Source organism: Durio zibethinus, chromosome 11 (genome assembly GCF_047325235.1).
Source record: "Durio zibethinus cultivar Kanyao isolate XHJ-2024 chromosome 11, ASM4732523v1, whole genome shotgun sequence".
NCBI classification, from domain to species: Eukaryota; Viridiplantae; Streptophyta; class Magnoliopsida; order Malvales; family Malvaceae; genus Durio; species Durio zibethinus.
In genome coordinates this window covers 7693326-7703819 of record NC_143172.1, presented here as the reverse complement: position 1 = coordinate 7703819, position 10494 = coordinate 7693326, and the positions used below count along the sequence as shown (strand labels likewise).

Genomic DNA, 10494 nt, shown 5'->3' with positions numbered 1-10494 from the left:
TTGAATTTTTCATTGAACCAAAGACAAAATAAACGTGTAGTTCGATTTAATTTTACTACACCCGCAGGCTTAGATAAATTTCAACTGGGATCCAGATAGGATTTTTCAAGTTTGGACTTAATAGAATTGTGTAAAAATATTTTATTATTGAATAATCATATTTCATTTTAAAATTTATTTTAAAAATGTATAGGCAAATCGAACAGAACTTTAGTTAATCTTTCAAAGATATCAATGGAATGTGATTCAAATCATAAACATCTTTAATTTTATCAATTTGTTTGATTTTGAATTAGAGTAATTTTGATTATTCAGAAAATTACATTGGCAGTCATATTTCATATATAGATGGAGTCAAAAGTTAGAACAAGAAAGAATTTTTTACTAATTTAGAAATTCCAGCCTACCAAGTAAATCTGAAGAGTCCATGTTGTCAATAATGTAAAAAAAAAAAAATCTAATGTACGAGGATCCCTCGAGGAAAGTATCCATGTTGTCAATTCAAGTAACTTGTATTGTTATTTTTTAATGTTGATAAAAGAGTCAATAACCCAATTTCCACGTTGAGATATCTGATTCTACCTTAGTTAATATTTAATACTTTCAACAAAATATGAGTAGAATATGATTAAAAAAAGCGCTTAAGTATAAAGAAACTCCTAAATTAAAATTAAAGAAACTCCTAAATTAAAATTAAGTAATCATATTATTTTATTATAATTAATTAAATTTTTAAATATTCATTTTCATTCAATTTAATTTTGATTGAACAAAATTTAATTAATTATCATCATTAATTTTTATCTAATCAAAAATTTAATTGGATGAAAATAATTGTTTGGAGATTCAATTTGATGAAAATAATTTTTTAAGAACTCAATTAGATAAAAATATATATATTTAAAAGTAAATAAAAATAAAATTTTTAAAATCTAATTAATTATAATAAAATGATAAAAATTTGAACAATTATTTCATTTTAGTTCAGAATTTTTTTAATTAAGCCTAAAATAATCAAATAAGGTAAGCGACAGACTGACAATTAACGCAACCTTTTCATCATTTTTTTCCTGGACCGAAAAAAAAAAAAAAGATAACGCGGAATTGGCAAAGTTTGAAGATTCTTGGTCTTCTTCTCTGACTTACTTTTTGGTTTATTTGTTTATAATTTTCCGTTTAGGTGCTAAGAATCTTCTAGTCTGGAGCATGCACCGACTGGTAAAACCTTACACGAAAGAGTGAAAATGGGGTGGTGATTTTGCGTCTATTCAGTTGAAAATTTTAATGCGAGGGAGAAAGGGTCAGCAGTTTGACTTTCCTCCACTTTGAACCACATTTTCTATGACCAAAGACCGGTCTCAATGGAAAATCCCCCACTTCATTTTTTTCTCCCAGTCAAACTTCTCCTCCTTCATCTCCTGATCGATTCAAAAAGGGAATGTCCCTTAAATCACAAACCCATATTCTCCCTCCTTCCTCAGGTTTTCCCTTTGTTTATTTATCTTCACAAGATTTTAGGGTGTCATTCCAAAAACCCACAAAAACTCATCACACCCTTATATTTTAATAATTAGCTAGGTTCCTGATATATTTGGCTTCTTTACGGGAAACCATTTTTGCAAACTTAATTTGTCTCATCAGCATCAAAGTTCTTTATTTACAAGAAAAAAGCAGCTTTTGTCATGGTCTTTTAAGTTTTCAATATTTGTCTTTTTTTCTCTGTTGAATTCCAGTTCCAGTATCATTTACATCCATGCTTTCAGCTTCTACGTACTTCATCGATCAAGTTTCCATTCTCTAGTTGGTGTCTAGAATTTATACACTTAGCGTACTGGTTCGTGCACTTTGGGAAAGAATAATTTTGATTTTCTCCTTTCTTTGTCTGCTTAATTTACATAAATGGAGAACATGGGAGAATGGGAGCAAAGGAGTTTAATAAATGAACTAACACAAGGAAGAGAGCTAGCTAGGCAACTCCAAGTCTATCTCAATGTGCCTTCTTCTTCTCATGAAACTCGTGAATTGTTAGTCCAAAAGATCCAAGCTTCCTTCGAGAAGGCACTTTCAATGCTAAACTGCAATACATCTTTGGCAGTAGATCAGCCACAACCCTCAGGACTAGCAATCAGAATGTCGGAGTCACCACCTTCTCGTAGTGCAAGTCCCCGGAGTGAAGACTCTGACCGTGATTTCAAGGAACAGGAGCTCAAATTCGATGCCTCCAAGAAAAGGTATAGATAAAATTTTTTAAAAAAAAAAGCACTTTATAAAGATACAAGTTAACTCAACTCAACTCAACGTTTAACTCGTTTAACCAAGCCTTAATTTGTCCCAAAGTCATTTGATGCAATAGATTAATTATGTTTTGAATTTTATTTTATGTTGCAGAAAAACTCTGCCAAGATGGACACAACAAGTCCGAGTTACGCCTGGTACAGCCCTGGAGGGACCTCTTGATGATGGCTTCAGTTGGAGGAAATATGGACAAAAAGATATTCTAGGTGCAAAATATCCAAGGTATATACTATTTATTTGTATAATGCAATTAGGCATTGAAGCATATTGCAAGCCTGTACTCTATATATTATTTGTATATATTAACGTAATACTCCATGAGAGCAATTATCCGTTGACATTTGGTCCACGTCAACTCTAAAGCATGCATAACCTTTTTGACAGAGTCCTAAATTATAAAGTCTGACCTGTTTGTTGTCAACATGTCATTGGCTGTATCATTCCTGCTTTCAATTTATATATATATATATTTATTTATTTATTTATTTATTTATAAGAACAAAAGAACATGTAAATTTCAACCAAATCTTGTCAAAACTGGACATACATACATATATATGTATGTATGTCCAGCTTTGACAAGATTTCAACTATGTATGTATGTCCAGTTTTGACAAGATTTGGTTGAAATTTACATGTTCTTTTGTTCTTCTAGGTAATCAATATTGAACATGTCGGATATTGTGTCAAATCCTAGCTTAACCATCCTTAATTTCATGATTACAGAGGCTACTACAGGTGCACCCACCGAAATGTACAAGGTTGTTTGGCTACAAAGCAAGTACAAAGATCAGATGATGACCCAACAATCTTTGACATTACTTACCGCGGAAGGCATACTTGTAATCTAGCCTCCCATGTCATGCCTCCCTCAGTACTCTCAGAAAATCAAGAACAAGGAACAAGCATAGACCCACAGCAGCATAACCAGCAAGAAGAACAAACCCAGAAACAATCACAAGATCTACTGTTGAGCTTCCGGAGGAGACTTAAAGTTATAACCCAAGACTTACACATTAGAGAACAAACATATCCTTCATTCCCTAATTATCCGTCATCAACGACATCTAATATAAAGGTTGAAAACAATGTTGTCTTTTCACCTTCTGTGATGAACAACAATAATGTGGTGGGAAATCTTTCACCTTCTTTAATATCGCCTGTAACATCCGGATCTAACTATTGCTCTGTGTCTCCAAGTCCAAGCCGGATGAGCAGTACTCATATGCAGGGAAACGTTAATTTTCCAACTTTTGTGCCTCCGCCCACTGAGATTATCCAAGCTTCTACTTCAGCAACAAACCTTCCCACTGTTGGTTTGGATTTCCCATTTGGTAATGCCGAATTCGATCCAAACTTCACATTTGACAACCATGGTTTTTTTTCCTAATCCTAATCCTTGTAGCCAAGAAACCTTTGTTTCTCATTTTTCCCTCTCCAGAATAATTTTCTCCCTTTTTTAACTCAATTCTGTAACAAACAAGAGTTCGATTTTAGGCCCCTGTAGGATATGTCTCGTAGCAAATGTCGACTGTACTTAGTTTTTTCTTTTCTTTTGCGGGATGAAGTGTTACCTTTTTCCAATTTTAATGAAGTCAGTTTCGTGTGCCCAAATCATGGGCCGTAAAAGATGACACTTTAAACCCAATGTAGGCAAAAGTAGAATTCAGAACCCTATATAAGGAGGCTAAAAGTTCACCCAAAAAGGAACCCAAAGGTGAGGCTATCGGGTTTTCTGTTTAAGCCCACTGCCAGAGAAATTCCAAAGCCCAGGTTCATAAACATAGTGTGATGATGACTGATGAGCCACCGTTTTCATATGCCGTTGTTGGGATGAGTAATCCATTCTAATTTGTACCAGAACTATGATTCCTCCTCTAAATTTGAGCTGCTGAGAAAACGATTTTATTAGGTGGTCCAAACCTGAGTTAAAAGAAAAGCAGACAAAAATAAATAAATAACTGCGAAATTTTTTTTATTTCAATGGTCCACATTAAGCCTCATTAAGGCAGTCATGCAAATTTTGGGTCTTCTACTGAGCAATTCTTGTTTAAGATTGCATGCATGGGACCATTGTTACACCTCAGCTGAATATTCTTTTTTTTGGATTATTATTGTTGTTGATGTTATTAAATGTGTTTTATATTTTATTCCTTTGAAAAAGGAAATTTGATGAAATTATTTTTGGAAATCCTAAGTGTATATGAACTTAAATATATACTAGCTGAGATGATATATTGACTTAGAATATATTCCTAAAATAAATATAAATATTAAACATTTACGTTATAGTAATTTATTAAACAAAATTCTAACACAAGATTACTACATATGCTTGAGATAATCTTACTAATTACGTGCATGAAGATCCTCATAGTAGGTTAGTTTTGAAAGAGAAGTCACTTCTTACATAATACTATAGAAAAGTTGGCGTTCAAATCTTCAACTCAAATATATGCCATTTTTAGTCCCATAATTAATGGTGTTTCTATCCTTTAAGAAAATAGGAACTATATCATTTCGTAAATAATAATGTTGCTCCAGTAGTTTTTCAATGAACATGACTAAAAATTTCGATACTCAATTTATCAATAATCACTTTTTTAAAATTTTTGAATTCGTCATTCTTCAATTAAAAACATTAGGATTCATATATAAGTTTTTAAAGATACTCTTGATTTGGCTTAACAATTAAATTACGTACTCAATCAATAATATACATACAAGGCTTGGTATTAACAAAAAAAGAAAAAAGAAAAAATGACCAAATTAGAACAAAATTAACTGTTGGTTGACTAGCAAGGTTTGGAATTAATCCATATATTCGTGTTTCCCTTCTCTCCAACATGCAACTTATTTAATTCCAGCGACAGATTCATCTAACTAGCTAGGAGTTCCCAAAATACTTTGGTCCACTCCAACCTCATCTAGCTAGCTATATATGTGGTCCACCTTATATATATCCAAGTACAATCAAACATCAATCTTGCACTGAGTTTGGTAACTCTAGCTAATCAAAAGTTGGGAAGTTCGTATTTAATTGATTAGTTATCTCACATTATTAATGTCATTTTCTCTAGTTAGGGCACCTGTTAATTTGGACTAAAAACATTGAAGAAAATTATGCACTTTGAAACATCTATGTTTCCGAAAATGCGCTTTGGAACAGGATTGGGTTAAACTAACTAGCTATAGGATCAAAATTAAGAAAAGTTGAGACAAGAATCTTGACTACTCCTGACGTACCTATTAATTATATTTCTTCAAGTCTTCAGAGGTTATGTGTTGCATGTTTAGTTATATATCTTTATTACACTACTTAAATATATTTTTGCTTTTCTTGTATGAAGCCGTCTAGGATTGAATATTAATCACTAAAATTAAGAGTTTAGAGCAATAGAAATATTATTGTTGTTTATCAAGTCATTTTTGAAAGTAATAGAAAGTAGCATGCAACAACTAGATCAGCCAAGAATAGCCAAAAAAAGAGAATAAATTAACTTAAACAAATGGATATTGTATGTCCGTACATGGAAATATGCAAATTAATTAAACTTTGAGACCGCAAAATTACAAGGGTCTTATACACTAGCTAATGCAAGTCATGATCACAAATCTACAATTACATTACTTTGTTAATAGAAATGAAGGCAGTAATTACATGCATGTCATATATATTGCCATGGCCTTCCATTCTCTATTTTTTTTAATAATGTAGCAACTTTTGAGACAGACCAGAGGCAGAGAGGAAGAGTCTGGAAATTACGGCTGAAAATATGATGAGTAAACTTAGCCGAATGTTTGCATGATTTGATGGGCAAGTTCTTCTGCACTCAGTTGGCATTCAATTCCAATCTGTTCATCCAAAAGGAAAAATATATATATACGGTTTAATCATTAGCTCCCATAAATCTCAACACAAACATAAACCCAAACAATTCCTCTCAATAAATTTAAACTCGGTGAAAAAAAAAAGTAACTGCAAAGACACATATCATAATTATCGCAATATTGTAAGAAAAACGAAAAATGACTGCAAAGATACCTAGTTTTCATTGACCCATCGTGTTTTTCAAGAGCTATGATTTATGAAGTGAACTTTTTACAGTAGTACCGTAGCGGTACACTAACGTACGTCAGAATGAAAACTACTGCAACTGATTCCTTTTTATTATAAAATTACCCTGGACCAGTGCAATTTTACCGTGGATTCTACTGTCCTAATGCTTTTCTCAATGATGGAGGAAATCATTTAAGATCAAATATGGTTTGAGGGCAGTAAAGTGAAAAACAACAAAAGAGACACAGCGATGATAAAACAGACTGAAATATATATGGAGCTAAAATATCGAAACAACATTGAGAAAACATCATTGCACCAAAAAAAATGATTGAAACCTTAAAGAAACCAGGGCACCTTCCTTTTCTATTAGCAGTTCAGAATATAAAATGAGAAATTTTGATACCTTCGCTGTCTTTTTTTTTTTTTTTTTCTCATTTACTATACTGGAGCTGACCACTAGTAAAGTTTTTTACAGTTTACGGGCAGTATATGTATTTGATAATTTTTCCCAGTGGGAGTAGGGTTTTTACCTTGATAGTGAAGGAATTAAGCATGGTTTCATCAACGGTTTTAATGTTGACATTGAGAATTTCGAGTGAGAGGTCCTCAAGAGTGGAAATTATTTTCACAGCCTGACCAGGAATCCGAGGAGATACCGTCTGTAGAAGAAGATTTGGGCCTGAAAACTTCACTTCCACATCAGCAATCGGAGACTTTGAGTTTGCAACGAGCTCGTTAACATTGTCCACTGAGGAAGTTGAAGAAGTAGGAGATGGCTCGAGGGAACTAGTCATGGTTGGAGAGAGGTAACCAGCTTGCTGCAATCTTGGCTTGTAAGGGCTACCAGGTTGAGGGGTTCTTGGGCTTATCGGCAAGTTAAGTCTTGGACTCAAAGGTGGTTTTCTAGGGCTGAGAGGCGAGGGTCTTGGACTTGAAACTATCCTAGGGCTTAATACTTCGCTGTAAACTTTTCTTTGTTTCTTGGCCTCAAGGGATTGTAGAACTTGTTGCAACTCGTTGATATAATCCACAACGCCCCCAATAATCGATGCTTGATCTCCCTAACACGTAATTAAATACAAAGATAATATAAGGAAAATGAGAAAAAAAAAAAAAACTTGTCTGTGCAAGCAAGATTTCCCAAATACCCCTTTGTCAACGACCCTGCCTGGCTGTTAGAAATATTGACTTGAAGATTTACAGAGAAGCGAGTCTGGGATTTCTCTTTAGAGAAAAAAAGATGAACTAAACCGAGGTCCTAGATAACAGGTTAAACATTAACTAAAATATTATTAGGATTATTATCCTATACATAACGCTTAAATACTAACAACAAGCTCAAATAAAGCTTAAATAAATACTTAGTAAGGCAAGAAATTAAGACAAATTAAGTGTCTTACTCTTTTCACATAGAAGCAAGGCATCAACGATCTCAGCACCGATAAATGCTCGTTCATTTGCTTCCTCCTGTTGCGTTCAACCGTGATGTGAGACATTCTTTGTTGCCCATCTGGGTTTGTTTCCTCTGAAGAAGCTAGCTTCTGCCTCTTGCTTTTGGGTGAAGTTTCGGGCTCAGTCTCTGACTCCTGTTGAGCGCTGGAAGAAGTAGACTTCTGGGACACCAACCTCGTTGTTTCTTCACCATCTTTTCGGCAGTTAGCAACGGCGGTTTCTTCCAATGGAGTGAAGGGTGGAAATCCAGGGAGACCATCTAAACCCTCAAAAAAAGCAAACAGGTCATCTCCAGTGGCCAGGTTGGTTTCTGCAAATTCAGCTTCTTCGAAAAACTCACATAAACCATCATCCATCGGAAAGTGTTCCCAAGTAAATATTTTTGTTGTTTTGCTCTTCAACTTCTACTACTAGTAGTAGTATTTTCTTTTTCTCGGAAGAAAACCGTTAGTCTAAAATTTCTTTTGGCCTTTTCAGGGAATTGTATCAGAAACAATCAAAGAAAAGGAAGTGAAGGGAAAAACAGTGGGAAAAGAACGAGGTGGGAGATGCGAAACTTGTCAAGATCAAGAGAAAAAAAAAAGGTTGCTATAAAAAGGAGTTAATATAGCAGCTGATGTGAAAGGGACTAAACTGTCACCATCAAGTACTCTCCTTTTTCGATGGCATCTAACTCTTTTGGGGTTCGATTTGAATATTTGCCGCCGTTAGATATGCGGGGGGGATCTCACAGAGAATTAGCAAATTAGGGACGCTCGCTCGACCCAAAAATTTCCGAAGCTAATTGGAAAGTGAAAAAAAATAGTAGCGAACTCTAGGATGCAGCAATATTCAAACTCGAGAAATGGAATAGAATACGAGCTTTTAACGTAGATATAATAATTTTAAATATGATATAGTGATATAATATAAAAATAATATAAAAATTATATATATTTGAAAAAAATATAATCTATACTTATTTATATCAATACGTTTAATATGATATAATTTTATGTCATATATGTATTGACATATCATACATAACACAATATGAATAACATATTTAATTAAATCTTATCATATATATACACATTTAATATGTTTAACACATTTAATATATTTTTTATATTTATTTTAATTTAATATAAATATATAAAGATTATTTTAGTTTTTTATCTTTTTAATTATGATACTTAATTAACTATTTAATATTATATAAAAATTATTTTAAATAGTTAATTATGATACTCATTTAATAATTATTATAAAATTATTTTTTTAATAATATAAATACAACATAAATATTAATATTGGTCCTATACATTATTATTTTATTTTTTAATCTTTAATAGTTTATCATTTTAAATTTGATACTAAAAATTAATATAGTTATGTAATATAAATTAAAATTTAAATATATATTAAATACATATTAAATGAGTATTAAAATTTTTTTTAATATGTAAGTACTTTTTTACATTATTTATATGTCAAATTCATTAAGTTATAAATGATAGATAATTTATAATTATTTATTATTTTAGTCGTGTTCTTGTATATGTTGGTGTTAGTCGTATTTATTCGTGTATATTAATGTTAGTCGTATCTATTCATATATATTCGTATTAGTGTTGTCTATTTTTGTATATTCATATTAGTTATGTCTGTTCGTGTATATCCGTATTATTCGTATTTATTCTTATTATATTTAAACGAATTTATTATTTATGTTAATCGTATCGTATTATGTATAACACGTATATTAAACATGTTGTATTTGTGTTTAAGATTTAAATATGTTTTATAATTCATATTGTTTTTATATTTTAATAATTCATGTTATTACACTTGTTAAATACAATATGAAATACGATACGAAAATACAAATCATCAAGTCTATTAAAGAGTGATAAATAAGCTCTATTAGTTGGTTTTAATTAGAGTTCCTAAATTTGATTCAAAAAATTCATTTAATTAGTTCAACTTCAAATCAAATTTAATAAAAAATTTAATAATTTTAATTTAATTAATATAAATTGAAAATAATTTAAATTCAAAAATAATTTGAATCCAAAATTATTCAAATTTAAATGATTTGAAAATTTGATTCAAAATTATTCAAAGTAAAATTAGGTATAATTTTATTTTTAAAAAATATTAATTGAATTAAAATAGTAAATATAAAACATACCAACCGTCTATTAATATTTAATATCTTTAGCTTATTTTTTAAAATTTCTTTTTTTTTTTTATTTTGATAAACCTTTAAAGATTACTTTTTTTTAATTATAAATATCGATTTTGTCACATGTAACAAAACTAAAAATATAATTTTTTTCTATTATTATAATTAAGTTTGATTTATACAATTGTACGCCGTAAATAAAATTTTCTTATTTTTGACAATTATATTTCATAAATAAAAATTTTTATGATATCAAAAAATTAAAATTGAAGATACAATACAAATTGATAAAAATGTAACTTTGAATAACTTCATCATAATTAATAAAATTTGACTTGATCTATACAATTCATTGAAGATCCAATTTGACGACTTAATAAGAGAATGATTCAAATTTGAATGATTCAAGTGTTAAACTTGGATCGATGATCTAAAATTCAAAAATTTTGATAAAATTTTTATTATTAAATAAATTTTAATTAAATTTTAATTATAAATAATATTTTTATATATTATT

The 10494-nt window shown here is 30.7% G+C and overlaps 2 protein-coding genes across 2 annotated transcripts; one reads left to right on the top strand and one right to left on the bottom strand.

Annotated features, from left to right (window-relative positions):
- The first annotated feature begins 1513 nt into the window (after nucleotides 1-1513).
- Nucleotides 1514-4279, top strand: LOC111291386 (putative WRKY transcription factor 53). Its single transcript, XM_022883078.2, has 3 exons — nucleotides 1514-2231; nucleotides 2389-2517; nucleotides 3022-4279. Exons 1-3 carry the CDS (start codon nucleotides 1900-1902, stop codon nucleotides 3683-3685), a joined length of 1125 nt encoding a protein of 374 aa, XP_022738813.2. The 5' UTR covers nucleotides 1514-1899; the 3' UTR covers nucleotides 3686-4279.
- A 1533-nt stretch (nucleotides 4280-5812) lies between these two features.
- Nucleotides 5813-8166, bottom strand: LOC111290132 (transcription factor SPEECHLESS-like). The gene is made up of 3 exons (XM_022881504.2): nucleotides 7759-8166; nucleotides 6889-7419; nucleotides 5813-6150 (listed from the first exon to the last, which is right to left on the bottom strand). The coding sequence occupies exons 1-3, from the start codon at nucleotides 8164-8166 to the stop codon at nucleotides 6085-6087; spliced, it is 1005 nt and encodes a 334-aa protein (XP_022737239.2). The 3' UTR covers nucleotides 5813-6084.
- Nucleotides 8167-10494: the final 2328 nt, after the last annotated feature.

Coding starts and splice junctions, on each gene's coding strand:
- LOC111291386 (XM_022883078.2), top strand. CDS start 1,900: ATGGAGAACATGGGAGAATGGGAGCAAAGGAGTTTAATAAATGAACTA. Junction 2,232..2,388: donor TTCGATGCCTCCAAGAAAAG/GTATAGATAAAA, acceptor TTTATGTTGCAG/AAAAACTCTGCCAAGATGGA. Junction 2,518..3,021: donor CTAGGTGCAAAATATCCAAG/GTATATACTATT, acceptor TCATGATTACAG/AGGCTACTACAGGTGCACCC.
- LOC111290132 (XM_022881504.2), bottom strand. CDS start 8,166: ATGGATGATGGTTTATGTGAGTTTTTCGAAGAAGCTGAATTTGCAGAA. Junction 7,420..7,758: donor CTTGCTTCTATGTGAAAAGA/GTAAGACACTTA, acceptor ATTACGTGTTAG/GGAGATCAAGCATCGATTAT. Junction 6,151..6,888: donor TTAATTCCTTCACTATCAAG/GTAAAAACCCTA, acceptor TTGGATGAACAG/ATTGGAATTGAATGCCAACT.